We start from the raw sequence: 27,035 nt of genomic DNA, 5'->3' as shown, positions 1-27,035 counted from the left end.
GTCAAGGGGTTCATCACATGGGCTTCCTTTCTATGAATTCACGAGTACCCTGAATAATTCCTTTATAATTAACTTACAATTATATTTTTATTGATTTTTAGAGAGAGGGGCAGTGAGAGGGAAAGAGAAAGAGAAACATCGTGTTTCTGAGAAGGCTTCGCAAAGGAGGTGGTATAAAAGCAGGATTTTGAAGTATCAGTCGAGTCGACGAGGCGGGGAAGGGGGCAGGCGCGAGTTGTCTTCTCAGTGATGAACACGACAGTAAGGAAAAACAAAGTGGCTCGGGAGAGAGGGCCTTGCCTCCTGCGCACCGTGGGAACAAAGGCTCTGAGGAAGGAACCACAGCACTGGACTTGCGCCTTAGGCGGACCGCCATCCACAAGCTGTCTGGGAAAATGCATTCGGGGAGCTCTAGAGGCGGCGCCGAGGCGAAGCGAGGACAGCGGCGGAGGGCCCGGGAAGAGATGAGCAGTCCGAGAGGCTCTTAGGGGTTGATGAAACAAACGGGGCGGGCAGATCGTTCACTAAGGCACCCATAACTCTTTAAGTATCTGGTTCACAGCCGGCACGCGTTATCTGTAGCACGAATAAAGGAATGAATGGCGGCTGGAGAGGCGGCGCGACGTCTGGTGAACTGAAGCCGTAAGCGCCGCATTCCGATATAAACTCCATTAACAGAGAACACTGAGCGCTTAAGCCTCTTTTCAGGTGTGCTGCTCTAACCCTATCAGCCCGAAGAGGTAGGCGTTAGTTCCATTTTTCAGATGAGAAAAACCTGAGGCTCCGAGAGGTAACGTACGAGGCTCGAGGTTCCAGAACTGGTCAGAAACTAGACTCGAGTCTGACGGACAGCCCAGTGCGCATGCTCCAATGGCTACTTCGTACTACTGGGCGTAGAGGCACAAAGAGTGAAATGAGCTACGTAAAGCCTAAAAACAGAGACATCTATGGAGAGTCGGTAATTCTCAGCACGGGGGTAAAGGGGATTCCAGAACTTTCCTGTCAGCCGGTCACTAGAGGATCCGAACTGCGCATCAACGCAGCCTAAAGCCAAGGCATGACCCCCGCCCCAGGAAACGGTTGGGCGGGGCGGGGCTCCGGACGGAGGTGGTTGGCGCAGCCGCAGTACAGCTCGCGAGCGCCGCGGCCGGGGGAAGCAAGGAGACGGGCTGAGCGGAAGGAGGCGCAGACGGACGCCGGAGCTAGCGTCTATTCCGAGGTTGCTCGCCTTCGACGCCACAGGGAGGGGTGACGTCATTTCCCTTTGTAAGTTCCCAGTGCTTCCGGGTTACGGTCATTTTGAGCTTGTATCTGGGTGACTTTCTGGCTGCCTGGTAGCTAGCTGCGTCCCACCCCCGGCTCTTGTGCGGTCCCCCGCGCCTTCCGATATCCGCGCGCTTTTTCCCCTTGCTGACCCCTCCGGGCCTTCTGTCTCTGGTCGCCCGGGGCTCGCCGTGCCGTCGCCCTTGGCTGTCTTCTGAGGTGGGTGAGGTGACGCAGAGGGCCGCGTTCTGCCCACCCCCCACCACCGCTGAGGCTAGCCGCTCCCCTGCACCCTCCGCCATCTTCCCGCCTGTGCGGGTGGGCCGATCGCGCTTTGGGCGTCGGGCTCCGAAGTGCTGGTGACCCGGGAAAGAGAGGGAATGTTTCTGGGGGGTTGTGAATGGGACATAAAAATTCAGGGTAACAGCTGTGTATGTTTGAGGGGTATTGCAGGTGGAGATGCAGATGCCGTGGGTGGGGGATGGCGTGCAGGAATCGACGGTCGTAGGACGACGCAGGTTCTATTCAGGTTTTTTCTTTGCGATTTAAGAGGTTAAAACGGTGTTCTCCACAGAGGCCTTGTGGGCCTTGACAGTCTCTTTCTGGGGTTTCTAGGTAGGATGCTGTTTGAGAAATGAGGGTTTCATTTCTTCTTTTACGGTTGTCTTGGGATACGAGTAGTTTATTCAGCAAGCTCCATCCATGAATCCATCTTACCTTTTCTGTTCCTTTTTCTTAGCGAAGGGATTGGTTGTGTCCTAGACCTTCAATGATGGCCTATCGAATACGTGAATTAAGGAAGGGCCCCAATTGCTATCCTCATCATGTATGGCATTTACCTAATTCATGTAAATTTTTTTTTTAAGATGGGGATGCTCATGATCCTATGAGAACATTCTGTAAAATGCAGATTATCTAAGCTGTTGGTCTCTTGAATCCCCAGGCATAGGTCAAAAAATAAGTGTATGCTCTTGAAATGCCATGCATTTTTATATGTCGTATTTTTCTAAGTCTCTATTTGGGGAGGGAGGACATTTGGTGGATACAGAATTTGGTGCTAGCTTTACACCACAGGGAAATGGATATGACGTCGTTTTATTAATTTGGGGGAGTATTGCTTTCTGGGATACGTGTGTTTCCTGATGATTCTTTTATTTTTAAAAAATGGAAACGCAGAAATGACTTGAAATTTTTCCTCTTCTATCTTGGGGAATTATCCTAATTATTGGGCATATATTTCTGAAAGGGTCCAAAGCTAGGATAATGTGAAATAAACCAGTTTCAGGAGGAAAAATGTCTTATTTTATTGATATCCTTTTATGTCTTTTTTTAAAAATTTAATGTTAGGATTTTAAAAATTTTCTTTTAATTGATTTCAGAGAGAGGAATGGAGAGGGAGAGAGAAACATCAATGATAGTCATTGATTGGCTGCCTCCTGCACGCCCCCTACTGGGGATCAAGTCTGAAATCCAGTTTGTGCCCTGACCAGGAATCAAACCCTGGTCTCCCGGTTCCTAGGTCCACGCTCAATCACTGAGCCAGGGCTTGGCGATATCCTTTTATATCTTAATGATATAATCAGTTGATAAAAACTGTACTTATAAGTCATATATACTTTTTCAGTTAAGGGTCCTAAGATAAGTAATCATTTCCAAATCAGTTAATAGGTCTGTGACTTTTTTATTGAGGTAACTTTTCTTTATGTGAGGTACTTCAGATGTAGTAGTGTTTAGTAAATATTTGTTGATTGATTGCCATGAAGCCTAGTAATATTATTAGACTATATCCTGACTGACTTTGACTTATCTCATTTTTGTTTCTAATACTTAATATAAATGTTTTTGATGCAGGAAAGATGAATGGCAGAGCTGATTTTCGAGAGCCGAATGCTGAAGTTACAAGACCAATTCCCCGTAACTATCAATTAAGTATTTATGATTAGAAGCACTTTATCTGTAGAGAAATTTTTACTGCCTTGACTAACAGTATAGCAGCTGGGCTAACTTCACGGGTGTGTGACTTATGCAGTCACACAGGGACCCATACTTGGTTTACTAACCTCTGTTGCCATCTTGAAATTCTTAATAATTTGAACAAGAGGTTCCATTTTCATTTTGCATTGGACATAGCACATTATGAATCCAGTTTTTACTAGCAGATAGTATCAACTTCTGTTTGAAGTCAAAGTTTGTTAAAGTTTACAACAAGCCTGTTGTTTCATTTTTTAAAATGGGTGTGTTTTGTTATGTTTAGACCGGCAATTTTTAATCAGTGTGCTGCAAGAATTTTTAAAACATGAAATACCGGATTATTTAGTCAGGGGCACTGACCTCTTTTCCCTTAGATTAAAAAAGTGACAACAAACAACACAGCAGTAGCTGTTGAGTGCGAATGAATCAAAATTGTACCTTTTTTTTCTGTCAGATCAGCAAAAAATGTATTTTTTGCTGTGCCACAGAATTTTAATAATTAGTTTATGTGTGCCATGAGATGAAAAAGGTTGAAAATCACTGGTTTAGACTAAGGTAATTTTTAGACTTAGTTTTTCCATAGGTGTTTTAATGTTTGCTGATTTTTCCTTGGTAAAAAGACATAGGGGCTGATTACATTCCAACAGAGGAAGAAAGAAGAGTCTTCGCAGAATGCAATGATGAAAGCTTCTGGTTCAGATGTAAGTTAAATTTTATAGTAAACAAAATTTGACCTTCAGTGCCTTAAATTTTAATGACTTCGTATAGAAAAAATTGGCACACTTGGTATAGCATAATTATTACTAAAAGAGGTTGGTTAAATAAGTAGAATTGTACGCATTTTAAAGTAATGATTTCTAGAACATTTTTCAAGACTGAAGTATTTTTGTTGGTAATAGTAATAGCATTTACTGAGTGTATATGCATTATATATTTTTTTAAAAACCTGATAAGGTTGATAACTGTTACCCTCATTTTACAGATGAAGAAATTGAGGTTTAGCGATGTGAAATGGGTTATTTAGTGTTGCAGAGCTGGTAAGTCGTGATGGCTGGATTCAAAGCCAGATCTGTCTGAAACAGCAGCTTATGATTTTCTCTCTTATACTTTTAGCCATTACATGATAAAAACTAATTAGTTCTCACTTTATCATTTTGAAATGTTTTCAGCTTTTGATTTCTGACTGGAGACCTTATTCAATAAAGGTTTTTGTTTTGTTTTTCTGTAGCGTAGGAATCTGGGATAGGGAGGTGAATGCTGTTATTCATTATATGCCTTGTAGTGCTTTTTGTTTTTTTGTTTTAATACTCAGCTGAGGATATTTTTTCATTGCTTTTCAGAGAGAAAGAGAGAGACATTGACTGATTGCCTCCCGCAAGTACCCTGACCAGGGCTGGGGATCGAGCCTACAACCCGAGATATGTGCCCTTGGCCAGAATCTAAACTGAGACCCTTCATTTTGCGGGCAGACACTGACCACTGAGCCAAACTGGCTAGGGCAAGATTTTATTTTTTAAATACAGAGGATGTTGAAAGAAACGTAAAACATTATATTACATTTGAACAGAATCCTGGTGTTGCTTCACTAGTCATTGCAGTCCTTGCAGATAAGGTAATTTGTCTAACAAAAAAGCAGAATGGAATTTTGAAAAGGAAGGAGTGACCTAAGGAATTAAAGAAGATGTACCTTTTCATCAGTCAGCCTGTATTTATATTTATAGTGTGTAAGGTACGATGCTTGGGAGACACAGTCTTTGCCCTAAAGTGGTTTTATGGTGTAGTTAAGACAGAGCCAATTCATGAAACACATTGAGAAAGATTCCTATTGCAAAACAGCAATAGGAATTTTTAAAAGATACAAATTTAATTGGAATTGATTTAGTTAAAAAAGGCTTTACTAAATAACGGAGACTTAACTAGTAAGCCTTTAAGTACAAGAAGATTGATGGAGTATTTAGATGAAAGGAATGGTGAGCAAAGGCAGATTCTACAATAGCCTGATCTCTACTAGAGCCTTGAGGTTGCGCTGATTGGAGCAGAGGTCTTTTGTTGGGATAGAAAAATAAACATAGGAGTTAAAGGTTTGATTCATTATAGATTGTAGGTTATTGGGCTAAGGGGGTGATATGTAGATTTTTCTTAAGGAAAATTCGTTAACTGCAGGATGAGATAGAAGGATGAGAAGATGTACTTGATGAAATCGGTCATAAGCTTTTGGCGATAACTTAGGCATACAGTTATTGAGGGGACGTAGTTGATTGTAGTGTCATTTGGACTAGAGAAGATGAACTGGGAATGAGATTTTTTAAAGGACATGTAGGATTTTTAAATAATAGGATTTTTTTTTTTTTTATATGTTTTTATTGATTTCAGAGAGAGGAAGGGAGAGAGAGAGAAACATTAGTGATGAGAGTCATTGATCTGCTGCCTCCTGCACACCCCTTACTGGGGATTGAGCCTGCAACCTGGGCATGAGCCCTGATCGTGAATCAAACTGTGACCTCTTGGTTCATGGGTTGATGCTCCACCACTGAGCCATACTGGCTGGGCAATAATAGAATTTGTAAATTGACTAAGGAGGAGTGAAGGAAGTACTAACTTTAAGATATACAGTTTAGGATACTATCTAATAATAACATTGATTAAAAGGTGTAGTTTGAAGGAGTTATTGCTTGAAGAAGGAAACTGATTTGGACATTTTGAGTTCATGATACATCATCATCTGATGGTGGAAAATCTGAGTGCAGCTAAAGACAGAAATAAAGGTGTATGTAAGAAATCAGAGTTTGTGGTATAGGTGTGTTGGTGAATTCACCAAGAAATTAAGTGTAGAAATGAAAGCGTAGAACTGGTAATAGTACCTATGACATGGTTAATATTTAGGAATAATGGAATAAATGACAAAGGTTGAGGAGCTCACTTGGGTAAGTGACCCAAGTAGTGGCGAAAGAATGAACCAAGACCAAGAAAGAGCAGTTAAGATAATAGGAATTCTTATAAAATCTTTTGAGTTTTATTCTCAGTCAATTATTCAGAGACTTATAGAGGTTTTTCAAGCTGGAAAGAACCTGTGTGAGAATTAGGTGATGATGCACATCTCTAGATGAGAATAATTGTTTTAAATGCATAGTTATCATGGATCAAGGACTTAGAAAAAATTTACGTGGCTCATAATATGAGAATAATTTCTCACAGAATTCATTTGTACTCTGGCAACGCATTTTTACGTCTTCAAGAATTGCATAGAATAGGTAGAATAAAGTGATCTATTTTCAAGTCTGTTAATAACACGGGATTAAGAAAAAGACAAATCTGGTAGATAGGGTTTGGGATCGTTGTAATGTTAGGCTAACAGCCACATAGGTAGTGTGGTGTCCACATTTATTTCTATCTGATAAACTTATTCTGCTGTTCATGTTTAACATTCTAGCTAATTATAACAGCTCTATGGTAAAATTACATTGAAGGGCAGTGATCAATACGTAGGGTACCCATCTATACTTGACTGTTCAAAGTGGGGCATGTGGTATATGAATAATAGGAGCCTACATAATTCTGTCTCTTAAAACAGATTAACCACAGGTTAGATAGAAAACACGTAATAAGGACAAGCTAAGAAACAGCTTGTTGTATACCATATCTGGATTACTGGGAAATTACAGCAGCCAGAAAATTAATGTATTTAGTAAGTAGTTATTACTCTTAAAACAGAGATAACTTTAATGTTGCTTAATGTAATAACTTCAGACATTGAAAGTACATAGCCCAGCTGGGCGTGGCTCAGTGGTTGAGCGTCGACCTGGGATCCAGGCGATCGGGGTTCGATTCCCGGTCAGGGCACATGCCCGGGTTGTGGGCCTGATCAATGACTCTCTCCCCATTGATGTTTCTGTCTCTCCCTCCCTCCCTCTCCTTTCCTCTCTGTGAAATCAATAAGGATATATTTTTAAAAAGAGAAAGTACATAGAACCTTGGCTGTAACAACAGACGATAGAGAATTCAACGTATAATTACCAGGAGACAGACTAATAGTCATGCATTAAGAAATTTTGTACTTTACATTTGTATCTTCACATAAGAATAGTCTATGCAGTATGTGATGTTTACATATATTTATGTAAATGAATAAGTTTTTTGGGGAAAGCATCTTGTGCCTACTGATGTAAAAAGGTGGTGACGCAAGTAGGAATGTGTAGAAAAAATACTAAGGTAATTTTTACAGATTTTTTTTAAGTATTAACTACTACGTTCATCCTGGTTTAAATTTAGACATGTTGATCTAGGGGCCATTCTTTCTTTAAGATAATTTTATTTCTACTCTGATCTTTTTTTTTTCTTTTTTTTTAAATATATCTTTGTTGATTTCAGAGAGAGGAAAGGAGAGAGAGAGAGAGAAACATCAATGATGAGAGAGTCATTGATCAAGCCCACAACCCAGGCATGTGCCCTGACCGGGAATCGAACCCTGAGTCGCCTGGATCCTATGTCGATGCTCAACCGCTGAGCCACACCCGGCCGGGCTCTACTCTGATCTCAAAGCTTAACCATGAAGGCATTTATTTTCAGCTTAAAATTGTAACCCTATACACTGACAAAAGAAACAGTTTTATCTGTGCCCAAATATACAGGTAATGAAAGAATCTATGAAAGGGGGTCCGTTTGATGTAGATTGTGTGTTAGGGTAGTTCTCAACCTCTGGAATTACTGAAAAGGTATATGAATTCATATTTGTTTCATGCATCATTTGTAGATTCTGTGAGTGATATTTCATACCTGTCTACTCTTGTTTTTCAAATGAGATAGTATAATGAGTAATAACAGCATAGACTCTAAGGCCTGTCTGAACTCAAATCCCAGCTCCATCATGTATTAGCTGTGAGATTTCAGACAAGTTCTTGGTGGCTGTTAACCTCAGTTTCCTTTTTCAAATGGGGATAATAACCCATCTCGTGGGATTGTTATGGGAATTAATTCAATTTAATTTATTGTATAAATGTTAAGCTACCTTTATTAAATGACTGTTAGTGCTAGTGTGATTAATGAAATAACAGTTTCTATTGAAAACAGTTATGAATTTAGAGTAGCATTTTGCTGTTGTAAGGGGAGAAGAGTTAAAGGAATTTTAGGCATTCTTGTATTGGATGTGGTTGGGGCCATGGTCATAATGCAAAATAACTTTTGGTCAGCAGTATTATTGATTTGCCTAAAGAAACATCATTTAATTGACTCTGAATTTGGAGTCATGTGGTATAGTGACCTGGGAGTCAGGGGACTTGGGATATGATCTAAGCGCTAGCGCAAACTATCTGTTGCTTTGAGCAACTGGATTGTCCTTTCTGGGTATCAGTTTACTCTGATTAGGATGAGGACTGTATACTAAGTTCTGAAGTCCCTTTCAATTTTACCATTCTCTTTTTCTCTGACAGAATATATGAGTTGGAAAGAGACCTTATTCGTAATCTATTACCCTTCATAGCATGAAAAGAAGTTACGAGATTTATGCAAAGGCATAGTGATGAGTAGCAGAAGTAGTAATAGGATCTCCTTAACCAGACTGTTACTCTCTGCATTATACCACCGCGGCCTAAGAAGAAATTAAAATAGGGGAAGCATTGTCCATTGTAGAGGTGGCCAGTCAGCTTGTTGCCTTCCATCCCTATATGATTCTTCAGTGCTTTGTGTTGCATTCCTTGAGCCAAGCTGAAGGAGAATAATGATTGCAAGTTGTATTGATGCTGTAATTAAAGGGGACTTGTCCTTTGAAAAACCTTAAGTAACAATACATGGGGGCAATCAAACCAGCCAACATTAAAGAAACCATTTTCGAGCAAAATTTAAATCTGTTAGTAAGTAAGAGAGTGAGGGTTCAAACCTTAGGGTTTCTGCAAATTGTCTGATGGCAAAGCTAATTCCCTATTCCAAGTTACAGATTTTAATCATGAAACCCAATAATTCAGATGTCTTAATTACCTTGGTTCTTAAATTTCCCATATATAGTCTAGACGACTATATTATATGGCTATGAGCTAAGAATGGTTTTTATGTTTTTAAATGATTGAAACCAATAAAAAGAAGATTTTGTTGCATATGAAAACTTGGCAAACAGTTCCCTACACTGATCTAAACCTGAATGATAAGCGTCTCATTGTCCCTAAAATGCGTAAATTAATATTTTTGCATCCATAAATAAAGTTTTATTGAAAGTTTTATGTGCATTTGTTTATGTGTTATCTCAGTGCTTATACTTTAAAGTGGCAGTTAAGTAGTTGGAGCAGAGACTGTGACTCACAAAATCGGAAATATTTACCATCTGGTTCTTTACAGAATGATTCTCAACTCCTGGTTTGGAACTGTGTTGTCCAGTGAGGCAGCCACACGTAGCTATTTAAATTTAAAACAAGCTACAGTGGGAAGGGTACAAAACAGAATAAGCAAAGGGAAAAGGAGCATGGGGAGGCCAGAGGAGACCAGATAAGAGCTTCCAGGAATCCTCTCCCATGGAGTCCCACACAAAGGACATACTGAATTTCTTCCAGCTGCATAGTGGAGGAAGTAGTTACCTAGGAAGGAATCTCCTCAGAGACTTAGCACCTGGGGGTTTTTATTGGGGGCTGGTTACAGAGGTACCTTTGGCCTAGCAGGTACCAAAATTCCAGACTCACAGAAGGAAAGCAGGTGTGCAGCATAAACTATTTGTACAAACAGACACAGCCATTTATCATTCAGGTGAAGTTTTATATCAGTGTAGGGAACTGTTTACCAGTCAAGTTCCCAGACGTCAGCCAAGAACTTTTGCAAGCAAGTTTTCCTGAATTATATTGTAATGTTTTCTTATATTAAAAATGCTTTTTTTGTATTTCCACTGACTATATACAGTACAGTTTTTAAACATGGAAAAAATCTCTTAAAGATCTTAATTGTGCAACTTATTTTCTGGATGGTTTTACTGATACTCGTTCATCTGTTCTAACTCGGACAGAATCTTTTTACCTTTTGTTGATGCTGACAAGTTCTTTTTTCTCTTGTAGCTGTACCTTTGGCTGCAACAAGTATGTTGATTACTCAAGGATTAATTAGTAAAGGTAAATATTTAAAATTTGAATTTATTTAGCATTTTGGATATCGTGTTTTTATGTGGTATTTTCCTGATTTTTAGATAAATATGATATTGTATATATTAAACATTATCATTGATAAATTTCTTTAGTTATTGCCTTTATTTTCCTAGTACTATATGATTTTTTAAAAGTTTCACACCATATGGTTTCAGAATAACTTAATTTACATTAAGATGTGACATCACTAGTGAAACTGGAACAGAATTTTCATAACATTGATTCAGGACAAGAAAATAGGGGCCCCCCTATCAAAAACAACTTTAAGTTTTGCTTTTTTGTAGTATTCAGTTCACTTTTAGATCCTCTTTTTCCCCCCTTTATTAAATGTATTGGGGGGACATTGGTTAATATGAAATTTTTACAATGGCAGAAGAGTTGTGTCTTCATGAACCCACTGATACAAATATCTTGATTTGAGAATTTTATATTTTCTTGCATTGTAGCAACATTGACAATATACAAGAGCAAGAAAGTAACTAAAAGCCTGTGGATGGGTTACAGGGTGGCAGAAAGACAAGCCTGGTCTAAGCAAGCCATTCAGTTCACTATCATCTTAGGAGCTTGTTTAAAATGCAAATTCATGAGCTCTAGCCCAGACCTACTGAATCAGAATCTCTCAGTAAGGGCCCAGGAATTTGTTTTAACAAACTCCTGGTGATTCTTCTGCACTGGTTTAAACATGAATGGCTCCTTAAACCAGCTTTGTCTTATAATAATGGAGGGGTGGGGATACTTTCTTGTCCCAAATCCTATTGGATTAAATACTACAGTGTATGGAATTTAAGTATTAATTGTATCAGTCTCTAATCCTAAATACACATTACATTTATTTTGTGAACTATCTCCTTGGAATAAGAAGATATCCTAGAAAAGGGTCGTGACCTTAGGATGGCTTCCACATATCCTAAAAAGCTGTTCTTTTAATTAACTGGCTCCTAAATGTGACTATGATAGGAAAGATTAGCCTTTTCATATTAGCAGTATGAAGTATTTAGACAGTAGTATTGACACACTAGTTGAGAAAAGTAGTTTTGGAGGAAAATGGGAGGAATTTGAGGGGTCAAAATTTTGTTTTGTTTATTTAAAGTACTCCTAAAGAACCTCATTACAGTGTGCTACCATGACAGGAATCTTAAACATGGGAACAAGTCAATATACATATGCACTTATATGTGCTTTAGGACTAAGTTGTTTGAGGTTAGGATTCTTTTTTATAGTGGGAAACAAAAAACATTTTATCACATTACTTTTAAGAAAAAGAACTATGAGCCCAGCCTGTGTGGCTCAGTGGTTGAGTGTCCACCTATGAACCAGGAGGTCACTGTTCAGGTCCTGGTCAGGGCATATGCTCGGGTTTCAGGCTTGATCCCCAGTAAGGGTCATGCAGGATCAGTGGATCAATGACTAGTCACTGGTGTTTCTATCTCTCCCTCTCCCTTCCTCTCTCTGAAATCAATAAAATACATATTTTTTAAAAATTGTTGTATGGTAGGGACTTCAAGATCTGTGGGTCTTCAAAGAAGTAAGATTTCTGCAGGGCCACTATAATCAAGGAAAGTTTGTTGAAAGAAGGGGATTTTGAAGATGGGCAGGATTTAGATTAGAAGAGAAGGAAAAATCTCAAAGGAGAGACCTGATTGTCAAAATAAGCATGACTATTGGGAGGGACAGTCAGGAGAATGACACGGCTAGAGTAACAAAATGATGCAGGAGGAGTGTAAACTCCGTTGAATAGCTAAGGTATCACCTGGAGAAATGATCATTTTAGTTAGGTAAACTGAGCTTTTGGGCTTAGGTAGAGTAGGAGACTTTAGTGGGCTTGAAGGTAAGTTGGAAACAGTTAAAATTGGGAGAGTCAGATTGTAATACTCATTTAGACAGATCTATCTTCGACAAAATCTTAACCACTGCTGGTTTGGATTTTTTTGTTTGTTTTTTCATGGGGTTTTTGCCTATCTTGAGAATGCTATGCTCCTGCATGTAACTAATTATACTGAACCAGACAGGAATTGAAACCAGAGAAATTCCTTTTTTCTAGTTGCAGATATATCCTGATAGAACTGTTATCATATAGTTAAGGTGAAGCTTACTGAAAATAATAGGACCTATTACTAAGGAGGCAAATTATTCTTGTACCAGAATTCGGAATTTTTAGTCACCATTTGGTGATTATTTGACTTGTCATCAATGACAGTTTATGTCTGTATGATTTCATTTGCAGAAGTCCCACCACGAGGAGTAATATTGTTCCAACATCCTTCTCTGTAATTGTTCATGACTGAGCCTCAAGCCTTCCAGTGGAATTTAGTGTTCTGTTTTTTAGACGACAAATTTTTGGAACTGATTTGACCTAATATGTAGAATAACATTATTTCCTGTTGAGCCTGTCACGTGTCATCTTTCTAACTGTGTCAGTTGTTTTGTTATTGTTGGGGTTTTGATACTTTTGAATAAAAATACAAAAAACATTGGATGATATGTCACTCATGTTACTGTCTTTGAGAATTAAGATCTTTTATTGTTGAAACTATGGGGTCTTGTTTTTTGGGTGGGGTATTATAATAAAAAAGTCACACCCCCCCCCCAATTGAGTGACTTTAGAAAAAGAATTCAGAATTCACCAAGACATCTCACATTTAATTAAAATGCCTAACATTTTATATATGCTTTCATCCATGGTTAGTCATACTCAACAGAGTCTTAGCTGCTCCTTTCTACTTGTTCCTTTTCTGGCAAAACATTTAAACATGTTCAGGTCTGTTCTAACTTGAAAATATACAAAAGAAAAATCTTCCCTTATATCCTTCCCAACTGCTTCCAGCTGTCTCGCATTTAAAGCCAGACTTTAAGAATTGAGCACTTCACTTTATACTTCTTTAACCCATTGCAGTCTGTGTCATAGATTATAGATATATTCTAACATTTACCAAAACTTAAAAAAATGTTATCTACACAACCTCCTTATTGCTTAAATTTGAAAGAGTTTTTTTTCTTGACTTATACAACTTTAACCAGTCCTTTTTGAAGTTTCTTCCCTTAACTTTTTTTTAATCCTTACTGGAGGATATTTTTTCCATTGCTTTTCAGAGAGTCTAGAAGGGAGGGGAAGAGAGAGAGAAACATCGATGTGAGAGAGACACATCGATTGGTTTCCTCCCACATAGGGAGGATCGAGCCTGCAACCGAGGTACGTGCCCTTGGCTGGAATCGAACCCAGGACCCTTCAGTCCACGAGCTGACACTAACCACTGAGCAAAACCGGCTAGGTCTCTTCCCTTGACTTTCATGACAGCACATACTTCTGATTTTTCTCCCACCTCAAGCAATTCCCCTTTTCTCTCCCTCTCTCTCTCTTTTTTTTTTTTTGAGTGACATGTACTATACACTATTTTTGGAAATTGCACTAAAAGACGAATTCATGACCTTGGTGCTTACATTCTAGTGTGGGTTTTCTTCCTTCATTTGTGATTTTCTTGAGTTCAATCTATATGCTATTACCCAGCAAAATGTGGCTTCAGGGACCATTTATTACTCTAAATCTGCAGGATTATCTCTAGTGTAGGTATCTGCTTCAGAACCATACTCTGCATTTCCCCACATGGAGAGCCCTCCTGCAGGCTCCTCAAACTGAACTCATTTCATCCCGAACTGAATTCATTTACCCCCAAACCAATTTTTGTTTTTCCCATCGCTGATCACATCACTGTCCAACTAGGAAACAGGCATTATCCTTCACTTCTGTCCCTTAGGTGCCTGTCCAGTAGTTGCCTGTTCTAGTCCAGTTCTTAAATACTCTTGTGTACTGTATCCCTCTCTCTGCACTGCCACTGCAGTACAACCATCTGTTGCCAACAGTATTGCATTAGCCTTCTACAAGTCTGTTTGCCCCCATTTTTCCTACTTCCCCTTAGAAAACTGCCCATCTCAGGTACCTGTCAGGGCATAGTGCATGTAGTAGATACTCAAATATTTGAGTGAATGAATAGCCACCATCACATTGTATGCTTTTTCTGTAAGCTCTGGGAGTAAAGGGTGTCTTATTTGCTGGTATATCCCTCCTTCCTAGTGTGTAGTGCCTGTATGTTGTAAGGGGTCTGTAAATGAAGGAAAAACATTTTTGTATAAATGTGGATATTATTACTATCTTCCTTTTTTTTCTCATTTGTGTAAGTAAAGGGACTGAGGCCAACAGCATAAATGAGTTCTATTTTTATGCTTTATATACATGAAATCAGACAACTAAGTATTCTTTTAACATTGCCTGTGAGATTTATCCAGAGGTATGCTGGAACTGGCTTGTATCAGCTCCAAAGAGCTGAGTTTTAAATTTTCAAGATTTTGGCAAGCTGGTTTTTAAACCATTTGGTAGCTGGAAATTGGTCATGGTCCAAATATTTGCTCTCCATGGAAATCAACCAGCATCGCAAATCAGGGCTTTTTGGAGAGCTGGTTTACCAGCACATCACTTGATTCATCCACATTGTTATATGAGGTTGTAGATTACTTATTCTCATTGTCATGTCGTTTTCCACTGTGTGAATATACCACAGCAGTTAATCCATCCTTTTGTACATTGGCAGTCAAGTAGTTTCCAGTTTTTATTATTATAAGTAGTTATGCCATGAATACAGTGTCTCTTGGAAGGCATTTTGCTGGGTCATAGATTGTGCATATGTTCAGCTTTAGTAGGTAATGCCAAACTTTCCATGCTGTTTGGACCAATTTACACTCCCACTACCAATTTATTAATACAATCCTATTAATAAGTGATCACGGTTTCACAACACTTGCTATCTTTGTCTTTGTATTTTAGCCATGTCCTGAGTGAATAGTGATATTGATTGCATTGTGATTTTGAGTTAATGAAGTTGAGGGCCTTTTCTTTTGTTTGTATCTTATTTGAATATGTCCTTTTTTGCAAATTATCTGTTTCAGTCTTTTGTCCACTTTTCCATTGGATTGTCTTCTTTCTCTTGGTTTTGTGAGACTTCTCTGTATATTCTGGAAATGAGTCTTTTATCAGATATATGCATTGTGGTTATTTTTTTCCACTTTAATGAACTAGTTCTTAATGTAATGCAATCCAATATATCAAATCTCTACTTTATGATGAGTGCTTTTTGTAGTCTGTTTAAGATCTTCGTTGCCCTGGCCAGATTGGCTCAGTGGCTATAGCATCGGCCCTGCGGACTGAAGGGTCCTGGGTTCGATTCCGGCCAAGGGCACGTACCTCGGTTGCAAGCTCAGTCCCCAACCCAGGTTGGGATGTGTGCACGAGACTATTGATATGTCTCTCTCACATCAATGTTTCTCTCTCTCCTTTCCATTCTCTCTGAAAAGCAATGAAAAAAAAAAATATCCTTGGGTGAGGATTTAAAAAAAAAAAAAAGATCCTTGTCTATTACAAGGACACGAAGAATCTCTTATGCTTTCTTCTATAAGCTTTCTTTTATCTTTCATACTTAAATTTTTAAGTCATCTGGGACCGTTACTGATTTCAGAGAGAGGAAGGAAGAGGGAGGGAGAGATAGAAACATCCATGATGAGAGAATCATTGATTGGCTGCCTACTGGGGAATCAAGCCTGCAACCCAGGCATGTGCCCTGACTGGGAATCGAACCGTGACCTCCTGGTTCATGGGTTGCTGCTCATGAGCCACACCGGCCAGGCCATCTGGGACTGTTTTTGAATGTTGTATGAGGTAGAATCAAGGTATATTTTTCCCCCTCTTATGGATATGTAGTTGACCCAGAACTTTATTTTGAAAGGACTTTTCTTTGTTCGCTTCAGTGCAGTGTTGCCTTTCTCATAAATTAAGTGACTGCATGTATGGGTCTGTTTCTGGACTCTTCCGGTGTGTTCAGTTTATCTGTCCTTGTACTTATAACAGACTGTCTTAATTACTATAGTAATAGATCTTGATATTTGTTGGCAGTTCTTCAACTTTGTTGTTCTTCAGTATTCCCTTGCTTATTCTTGGCCCTTCGTGTTTCCACATGATTTTTAGAACAAGCTTTTTAATTTGGGGAAATTTTTCTTTGATTTTAATTGGGATTGCATTGAATTTATAGGTGAATTTAAGACTTTACAATGTTTAGTCTTGGTTTGTGAATATGGTGTATTTCCCATTTATTTAACTTTTATTTCTCAGTTTTGTAGTGTTCAATGTAGAGATCTTTCGTATTTTTCATTAGATTACTCCTGGGTCTTTGATGTTTTTGGTTTTATAATAAGTTATGTGTTTTGAAAATTTTTTGCTTTTTTTGTTCCTTGTGTAAAGAAGTATTTTTTTTTGTATGTATTGATCTTGTATCAAGTGACCTTGCTAAATTGACCTATTATAATAGATTGTGGAGTTTTTTCAATTTTCTTTATATTTCTGTTGATACTGAATTTACTTGGTTCTCTCTTAAATAGCTTTAGACTTCTCTGGGTTTATGGAAAGAGCTAATATTGTTAGGTATCATTTAAAGATAGTCTGTACTGGTTTTTGCTTTTATATTTTTCCTTATTTCTGCTGATAGATTATATTACTTTATATTGTATTGCTGAACTTATTTTGTCGTACATTAGAAGAGATCATGGAATGACTAGCAGAAATAGCTTCTTTGCATTTTTACCGCAACTTCTTTATTATTTTCTCATACACTCTTAGCATAAACTTGGCATAAACCTGTTTTATCTTAGTCAAAGAAATAACATCTTAATTATGTAAATGTGTTTTTCTCTAACAATTACTGTTAACTAAGAAATATTTACTCTCTTATCTTTAGGAATCCTTTCAAGTCATCCCAAATATGGTTCCATCCCTAAACTCATTTGTAAGTATGAACACGTTTTCTTAGCTTTTTACTTAAGTAAGATAATGTTTTTATCAAATGTTTTGTCTTTCTCATAACAGTTATTTGGCTACTTGCTTTGACAAATCAGTTTGTTTAAGCTTCTCATTAAGTGGACTACTAGGGCATTTTATTGTTAACATTAAAAATCATGAGTTACTTCAAAGATGCATTTTTTTCTTTTTATAATGTGATAGAACTACTCATTTAAAATTATTTTCTAAAGGTATTATATTTGAAAATAAATTACCTTGCCTATTAGGAAAGTTGTTCAGTGATTCTGATTAATCAAGATAAAATGTATATTAAAATTAATTCTAATTTGAAAAATAAATCTTTTTAACATGCTTAATAGAAAAGAAGCTAAATTGCTTTTAAAAATTACCTGAAGCTTTTTATGAATCTTTCCAGGTTAGCCTTTCTTTTGTATTGGAAAAAGACATAGGATGCATTTAATAATTTATTATTTTAAGAGATTTGTTGCTTAATTTTGAAAACAATCTGAAGAAATAGCTGGGCAAATGGTATGATTCTCATCTGATTTAATGTGACACTTTTACCATTATTTCAGGAAATCTCAGTCTTTCACACCAGAGACATACTTAGAATCGCATTTTTTTAAATGTACTTTTAGAAAAGAGTCTTATAAAAACAAACACTTGAGTTACACTCTCTGTTTTTTACAAATAAGTTGCTTGTATCATGGGATACTTTGCTGGAAAGCTTTCTTATGTGAAAACTTGCCAAGAGAAGTTCAAGAATCTTGAGAATTCCCCTCTTGGAGAAGCTTTACGATCAGGACAGGCACGACGATCTTCACCTGGGTAGGCCAGATTCTTATCTTTATTAAAGGTTTTTAATTTTAGCTAAAAAAGTGTAACTGGATATTGCCATAATTCAGGTCATGAAACATTGCCTAACTGAAGGACCATTGGAAACTTGCAATTTTGTTGCAGGCTAAAGCTAATTTGGTTTTTAAAGGTAGAATGAGATTTGTCTTCCTTTGTTTTATTGTTGTTAATCCTCACCTGAGGATATTTTTTTCCATTGCTTTTTAGAGGAGGGCGAGACACATTAATGTGAGAAAGACGCATCGATTGGTTGCAACACGAGTACCCATGCCCTTGACCAGGAATCGAACCTGTGACCCTTCGTTGCATGGGCCAGTGCTCTGACCACTGAGCCATGCTGGCCAGGGCTCTCTACCTTTGTTTTGTATAGAGTTGCATCCTGTTGGGAGTGCATATACCAGAATGAAGGGTTTAATTCGGCAAACACCTTTTGTTACCTGTATTTTGAACTTTTCTTTTGAATTCCCAAATTTTATTAATTTCAGCTCAACAAATTCCAACTTTTTAATCCTGCTGTTTAAAATAGTAAGGAAATGGTGTAAGTATAGATAAATGAATCTCCCTGTCTGGATAGGCAGATAAGTAATAAGGTAATTAAGTAGTTTGGCTAAATATATTTCACATCCTAAATGGCAAGCAGTGTAAACTGTGAGAGCTAGATTTACTTACATCTGCTTTATCACCATGGAGTTCATGTGGACTACCTGTGGAAGTAACTGCCCAGTTACTGTGGGAAATGGACACTTTTTTTTTATCTGAAGTGGTTTTTCTTTCTGAAAACCTTAAACACATTAAAATGATCTCTGAAGCTTAGTAATTAGAAAATTGAATAAACATTTTTTCTCCTATATATTGAGCGTAAATTTTTAAGTTATGTTAGTAGGTCAAATTTTAATTTGCCCTGGCCCGTTTGCTCAGTGGTTGGAGCATCAGCCTGCAGACTTGAGGGTCCTGGGTTCATTTCCAGCCAAGGGCACGTACTGCGGTTGTAGACTTGCTCCCCAGCCCCAGTCAGGGTGCGGCCGGGAGGCAACCAGTTGATGAGTCTCACATCGATGTTTCTCTTTCTGTCTCTCTCTCTGAAAAGCAATGGAAAAAATATCCTCGGGTGAGGATTAAAGAAAACAAAAACATTTTAAATTTTTTTTGTGCCAGAAAGAAATAGGCTTAATCTTACTATTTAAAATAACTATGTTAAAATAATATGATTTCTCTAGAAAATAAGATAACTGATTTTCATACCTTAAGGTATAAGCAATATTCATGTTTCTTATATAATATGAATTTCTCTTATAGGTACTATTCTCAGAAGCCAAAATATGACTCAAATGTGAGTGGGCATTCGTCTTTTGTGACACCCCCAGCAGCAGACAACATGGAAAAAGAGAAGCTTCCTCGTTATGAGCCAATTCCATTTAGTTCTTCTATGAATGAATCTACTCCCACTGGTATTACTGATCATATCGCCCAAGGTAGAAACTTCTCTTGAAATGAATTTCAGCATTTAATGGTCCAACGTATGTATAAACTTTATTTGATGACCTTTTCTGCTGGATGTCACCTGTGTGTTCCACCATCAGCCTAAACGCAGCATGTTCATTCATTTGTTCATTTGTTTCTTCAATTCAACATTTTTTGAGGTCCCGTCTGTTAGAAGATATAGAAATATAAGGATAAATTACTAGTATGTCCTGTTAATTAAAAATACTAAGTTTAGTGTAATATCAAAGGAGTGATAAGTTTTCCCTCAGGGAGGCTATAAAAAGGTTACATTAGGCTGGTCTTAAAGATTTCAGCTTCTTTGTAATGTGAGAAAAATAATAATTACCTGCCTTACAGAACTGTTGTCAAGTGAGAAAATCTATGTGAAAATGCTTTGTGGAGTTTGTGTAAATACTGGGTTTGAAGATCGCATAATGTTAAGTGCAACAACATCAATTTTGGGTTAAGGCCTGGATTTGAATCACGATTGACATTTACTAGCCATGGACGTTCGGCAGGTGACTGTCGTTTGTGATCCCTTCTCTTTTAAAGAACTTTCGGAATGAGATGAAATAATCAGAGGTAACTTACGCCTGGCAGGTAATAGGCTTTCATCAAACGTTAGTTTCCTTTCTTCAGTCTAGTTTGCAGTGAAAGGTGAGGAATTAGAAATAGGAAGGAAGTACAGGTCTACAATTCCTTATCTAAAAATCCTTAAATTCAAAAAACTTTGAAAACAAGTTTTTTAAATAAACAGATGATAAAGTCTGACCTGAATTATTTCAAACCCTGAGCTAAACTTACATAAGTTTATTTATCATCTTTATATTAATATGGTTTTTCCTAAATTCTGTTGCAGAAATACTGTTTTTACTTGTTGTTGCTCTGAACTTTTGAATGGATGAATATCAAATAATACCAGGGCTATGTACTGTAATATTTTTCTAAAATCTGAGGAAGTCTGTATTTTGAAACATTTCTGACTTGTAAGGGTTTGGATAAGGGATTGTGGGCCTCTATAAGGTATTCTTTAAAAACATTTTCTTTGAACCAAATACTGTTAAGCCAGTAACTATGGGGACCAAACAAGGTTAAAGGAACATTTGGATTTTGTTTCCTTTGTTTAAGATGAGAGAGACTTTTATCTATATATATATGTAGATTAAAGGGAGGGAGGGGATACTAGTGGAAAGGGAGAAGTTGACTATAGGTCAGTTGAGGTTCCAGAGGATGCAGAGGGGTTCAAGGTAGATCAGCATATAAAGTAGCCGCTGGCTATATATGGCTGTTTAAATTTATGAAATCAAATTGAAAATCAGTTCTTTGACGGCATTTCAGTTCAGTAGCCACATGTGCTAGTGGCTGCTATGTTGGACTGTAGATATATAACATTCTCATCATTATAGAAAATTGTATTGGATAGCACTGCTTTAGAGCAAAAGTAAGGGAGTATTTGCAGAAGAGACAGGAGAGAATGGAATTTAAGGTAATTTAGATTCTTTAGTGGATGAAAGTTGTCGAGAGTCTGTTAATCCTCAACAGCTTTTTTTCCCCCCTGAATGGTTGGAAATAAAGACATCCGATTGCAGTTGACCCTTGAACAACATAGGTTTGATCTGTGCGGGACCACTTATACAAATCCACCTGTAAGTGGACCCACACGATTCAAACCCAAGTTGTTCAAGGGTCTGTAGTGAGAAAGGAAAGGAGGTGGGCAGATTAGAGATAGTGGTTAAAGTCAGTGGTTATCTCCAAAGGCAGCTGTCCTTGTCCCTCATCGCATCTCCATTTTTCCTGTTTCTCTAGTTCAAATGCATTCTACTCGTATTCTAGCCTTGTCATGACTTGCATCCTTCCTTGCATTTGCATTAGCAAATTCCATTCCATGTTACATAGTTTCTTTTTCAAATAAAAGCAAACAAACAAAAAGTCCTTTGGCATCTGCCCACAGACCACAGTAAGGCCTGTATTTTAATATATTTTATGTCCTCCAAAGCAACTATCCATCTGTCTGTGGCTCTGCTTTCTCACCCTCTTCTCTAAATCCGTATTGCAGCTCTGACTGCTCTCCACATGGACAGCAGAGCTGCCTCCTTTGCTTTGCCCCAGCTGATGGTCCCCCTTAATAAGACACCCTCCCCTTTTGTTTAAGCAGAACTACTTGCCCTCTTAGTTCTGCTTTCTCTTAGCAAGAATTTAAAGTTATTCAAAGTAGAGAATTCATAGTAGAAAGTACTCCTTCATAGTTGTTATGACACTTACTATAGTTTATTACAGTTAGATTTAAGTCAATGCTATTTTTCACTGTCTTATTCCTTCCAGCTCTGTATTACCTTCCCAAAGTAGTAAATCATGCTATGCTTCCTGCACAATATAGAATGTTTTCATTTGACTTTTGTAAGTGTAAAAAATTCTCCCTAACATTCTGTCTGATTTATGTTTTCATTATTTGTAACAGAATTTCAGAACAATGAAAAAAATATTAGACCTGGAAGGAACTTTAGAGGTAGATCATTTAGTTAAACTTCTGTATTTTGCAATTGAGAAAACCAATATTCAAAGAAGTTTAGTGATTTGCCCAAGGACATTCACTAGTTGTCAGCAGAGTAGGAATGAGAACCTGGCGTTTCTGACTACTAATCTAGTATATACTATCTCCTCCAGAATTTTAAAAATACAACTTGTGGTGAAGGGAAATGAGTCCAATAATTACTCATTACTAGTGAAATACAAAGTGCTTTTTAAACCCAATATAAAGTTATACTAATTTTTCTTGGCTTTTTTTTTTTTAGTAAGAAAATTTTACTTTTCAACAGTGGTATAATATTAGAACTAATAAGGAGAAGTTTAAATGCTCTTTGTATCAGTGCAGTATACTTTGTACTAAAATAAATGATTATGGCTGAAAGCATTTACTGTGTAGTTATGTTGCTTTAAAAATTCTGGTTATTCAGTGGGACCTTACCATTGAGTTTCAAAATAGTACCACTTAAGAAAAAATGTTTTAAGAAAAATAATCATAATTAAAATAATGTGTCCAATTTGTCTTATTAAAAACCTCTTTGATAAATAGTACTTTGGGAGTAGTGTGTCAGATTGTAAGTAGTTCATTGAATGCTGTGTTAGCCTTAGTTAATTTCTTTAGAACTGTTTATATGGCCCTTTTTGCTGGTTATACATTATATAAAGTGTGTTCAATATTTGGCCCTGTCAACCAGTATTAAGCATAACCAGTTCCATATGTTTCATCAGTATTTGACTCTTTGATAATATGTATTCCTACTTTAACTCTTTGGGAGATATAAAAAATAAATGCTGGTTTCCCGGTCGAAATTATAGTTGCTCCTTTTTTCTGCCTCAGTATTGCATTCATTAGACCTAAGTGGAAATGAAGCATACTATGCTTAAAGGCTGTGTTTTATACTTTGCAATAGCTATTTTCAAGTATTTTTGTTTAAATACAAAGATGGTAAAATTAAAAGTTTTTAAAATAGCTGGAATTTGTATATAGATCGTGGTTATAGGAACATTTAACTATGCAAATATTACCAAATAAAAGCCATGCTGGGTCAAGTTTTATTCAATTAGTACAATGTATTTCTCTATATAAACGCTATGAATAACTTTGCAGTTTAAAACACTAACGTGTTAATGAGTCTGAATGATGCTGGTGTGTATTATGTTATCTGTTCTGACATGGTTAGTTGTCAGTTTATGTTAATTTTCAATTTTAGAAATAAAAACTGGGCAGTGTGAGAAGCTGGTTTAGCTTATGGTTACCTTGGGGAAAGCAGTGCTTTGGAGTGGTGGCAGTAATACGATCCTTTTTTCACTTCATTCTATTCTAATCATAGATCAGGAGATTTATAAAATTTAGTTGTTTTGAATTTGTTCAAGCTCCTTTTATCACCATGTACTAACTGTTTGTTGTTTTAGGACCTGATCCCAAGCTTGAAGAAAGTCCTAAAAGAAAAAGTATTACGTATGAGGAATTAAGGAATAAGAACAGAGAGTCATATGAAGTAACTTTAGCACATAAGACCGACCCCTCAGTCAGGCCTATGCAGGAAAGAGTACCCAAAAAAGAAGGTATGATAGTTTAGTCTCAACACTTTACTCTGTCGGATCGGGACTGCAGCAGTAAAAACATTAAGCATGCTAATGTGGTTTAATTCCACACAATTAACCAAAGTCATATTTTTTAAAAAGAATAGCTATTCACAGTTATCAGGACTTTTCTTTTTAAGGTGTTCCAAAGGCCATTTTGTGTTAGAAAATAATGAAGTTAAAATAGTAGTATGACTTAAGATAATAAGACTAGTTGTGTAATACCATGTAAAAATAAAACATCCAAGTTGACTGTTTTCCCTTATAAGAAGTCAGGTTGGAAACCATTTTTAAAATTAGGCATCTATTACATAAAACCAGATTGATAATTGGGTTATAATGCCACTTTCGGCAGAGCCCAGAATTATGATTAATGAAACTGATTTTCTTATGTTTGTGAAATTGAGATAGAGTTTATATGCCTAACAAAGCAGCTTTAGGACATTTCCAAAGAGGAGTCACTGACTTTTTTATTTAGTATTTTTGCGATATAATTAATAGTAAATTTTAAAATCACAGTTTCTTTTAAGTCATTTTGGAACAGTTATACATTACCCTAAGTAAATTTTCTGACATAGAAGTTTACTTCTAACAGAAGAGGGTATTTTGAATAGGGGTTTATAGCTATTTTAATACAGAATTTTATCTCTCTCTTGAGGACTTTTAGAGAATGTGTCATTGTTTCAAGGTTTCCCATTTACTACTTTAAAAACAAAAGGAATAGGTCCTTGGTACCTTCTTGAAAGTGATATATGCCATAAGGAATATAAAAATACATAAAAATTCTTAGTATTTTTTATTATGGTCATTCTTTTAGAGCCAAATTTATTTCTAATGGTTAGTTGTTGCTTCATGTAGAATTCTGTTTTCATAATAACGATGGATAGTATCTGTTATATTACTGATTTTAAAAATCTAGCTTTAAAATACATTGGTAATTGACATTACTTGTTAATGTTTGCCATTTTAAAAAAATTAGTGTAAACTGTATACGTTCAATAGCCATTACTCTAATATGTAAAGATTTACTGGTACTTTGTTCTGATTAACTTGAGGATTTAGACTGTAAGCTCCATGGGGGCAGGCAGTAGTATTTTTCTCAGTTTTGTAATCTTTTCTATGTCTGCACAGGAGCATACACTGGTAAATCAGAAATGTTTCATTGGGCTTTCTATAGTAATAAAGATTAAGAAAAGGAAATATGGCAGACCTTTGGCATTTGCTAGATTTTGGCTATAAGCAGTCTTTTAAAGTTCTGTTACATGACAGTAATATGAAATTATTTATTTATAAAAAGAAAACTGATTTTTTGTGTGCTTTATTTGAAGATAAAAAAGTTATGAAATAGTTCTAGTGATTTTCTAGAATGTCCTATTCTAGAATCCAGACAGAAAATTTGACATTAGTACAGCATAAATTCACTTAAATTGTTCAGTTTTAGTTTCTGTGGATGACATTTACCTAATTAGAAATTAAGACAAATTCTAAAAACGGGCAATGATATCACCACCCATGCAGTTTCTAGAAAACTCTTCCTTGTACTAATGAGGGAATGAAAGCAAGGGGAAACGGCAAAATATGAGGGAAAGGGTTGTATAATGTCTTAGTATAATAATGAAATAATTTGGACTTTACAGATTCTCTGAAAGTGTCTTGAGGAAGGGAGTCCCCAGTTCATACTTTGATAACTACTTATTTACATTGTTAGGACTACTTGTAATTCACAGATGAAGGCTATGTAAAAGAGAGGCTAAAAGGTGAAAGAGTAGAGAAGACAGAGGAGCATGTTTCAAAATATAATTTTATGTAAAATGCAAGAACATTAGAAACTGTTTCCTCCTTGCCACTAGTATCACGGCTCATAGGAGAGATGATTGAAATCACCATAACCTGTTCACCTGACCATTTCTGTTGCTGTCTTTTTTGTGAAAAACAAAATTCAATTTTGTTGTTTCTTAATTTCCCAATAATTTTTTTGTATGTGCTATAATTTATACCACACTTACTTAGGTAGTATGGTAAAGTTGTAAAGGCACCCAGGCTTTGGACCTAAGCAGATGTGTTCAAATTTTAGTTCCACTTGTTTTATTTGTACCTTGGGCAAGTTACTAATCTGTTTTCTCGGCCCTGAAATAGGGGTTGTGTTTGTAACGTTGTTAGGGCGATCAAATACTTACGTAAAGTAGTGGATACAGTGCATTACTATTTATGTCCAGTTCACTAAATCTGGCCAGCCCCTTTTTAATTTGACTCTCGTGTGCATTTTTTCAAATGAGAAACATGACTTTTCATCATAATAGCAAACTTAAAATAGTGCCTTTTACATATTACTACTTGGAATCATCAACTATTTGTGCTTTTTTCCTAGTCAAAGTAAACAAATATGGAGATGCTTGGGATGAGTGAAACATTGCATCCTTGGACCTACTGAAGGAGTTTCAGTATCCAGCTTCATCTGGGTGGTCATATCTGCATGCTTTGAGTTCAGCAGCAGTCTTCATAAACACTTAAAATAAGAACCTGGGTTTTTTGTGGTTTGGCTTATTAAAATAATGTTTAAAAAACAGATTTTAATGTTAATATTGTGTGAATATATTCACCTTGGGAAACTATGAATGATCTTAGTATACCACAATCATATGCAGTTTGTGAAATTTAAGTTGCAGGACAAGGATACTCTCATAAAACTGTCAAGAGATTGTAATACTCTAGAGTCTGCATACGTGAAAATAAGTGATATCTGCATGTTGAATTGGGGTGGGTGGGTGGGGGGAGCATAATTTTATGTGTTAAGCTTTACATCAAAAAATTATTAAAAAGCCTTTCTCCAGTGTTTGCTGTATTCTCTTGATGTTCATGGGAAATAAAATATTAAAGGAACGTGCATCTTCATTGAGTTCATGGTTTTGTTTACCATCTTTTTTTTTAAAGTATGTTTTTATTGATTTTTAAAGAGAGGAAAGGAGAGGGAGGGAGAGAAACATTGGTCACTGCTGCCTCCTGAATGCCCCCTACTGGGGATTGAGCTGGAAACCTGGAAATTGAACTGGCAATTGAACAGGCCACCTGTTGGTGCATGAGTTGGTGCTCAGCCACTTAGCCACACCAGCCAGGCTGTTTTCCATCTACTTTTAAGTACAATTATAAGTAAGTAGTGTTTTGTAGGGATAGGAAATAAAGTCATTTCTGAATATTTAATAATGATATGATAAATGCGACTTGTAGATTGACCAACACAGAGTAAATGGTTCAGTGCCTTAAAAAAGCAGTGGTTATGTTAAAAAACTTCGCAAATTTCAGGGGAATAAAAATTTGGTATACTTTTTTTTATGTTTTTTCCTTGTTCGGGTGAATGGAAAATGAAATTGTGGTTTCATCTAAATTCTTATTACATTTCTACCAGA

The 27,035-nt window shown here is 36.8% G+C and overlaps 1 protein-coding gene across 1 annotated transcript; it reads left to right on the top strand.

Moving 5' to 3' along the window:
* Nucleotides 1-1,320: 1,320 nt before the first annotated feature.
* On the top strand, nt 1,321-26,515 carry OCIAD1 (OCIA domain containing 1). The gene is made up of 9 exons (XM_016206968.2): nt 1,321-1,482; nt 3,115-3,177; nt 3,855-3,935; nt 10,263-10,316; nt 17,126-17,173; nt 17,883-18,015; nt 19,339-19,514; nt 23,461-23,613; nt 26,000-26,515. Exons 2-9 carry the CDS (start codon nt 3,120-3,122, stop codon nt 26,035-26,037), a joined length of 741 nt encoding a protein of 246 aa, XP_016062454.1. The 5' UTR covers nt 1,321-1,482; nt 3,115-3,119; the 3' UTR covers nt 26,038-26,515.
* Nucleotides 26,516-27,035: the final 520 nt, after the last annotated feature.

The sequence above is a fragment of the Miniopterus natalensis genome, chromosome 1 (assembly GCF_054644295.1).
Source record: "Miniopterus natalensis isolate mMinNat1 chromosome 1, mMinNat1.hap1, whole genome shotgun sequence".
Taxonomy (NCBI): domain Eukaryota; kingdom Metazoa; phylum Chordata; class Mammalia; order Chiroptera; family Miniopteridae; genus Miniopterus; species Miniopterus natalensis.
This window is presented reverse-complemented; position numbering and strand designations above follow the sequence as displayed.

Bases quoted from the DNA above. Each gene is read 5' to 3' on its own strand.
- OCIAD1 (XM_016206968.2), top strand. From the start codon at position 3,120: ATGAATGGCAGAGCTGATTTTCGAGAGCCGAATGCTGAAGTTACAAGA. The intron at 17,174-17,882 runs GTAAGTATGAAC...TTTACAAATAAG, and splicing joins TTCCATCCCTAAACTCATTT to TTGCTTGTATCATGGGATAC. The intron at 19,515-23,460 runs GTAGAAACTTCT...TTGTTGTTTTAG, and splicing joins TACTGATCATATCGCCCAAG to GACCTGATCCCAAGCTTGAA.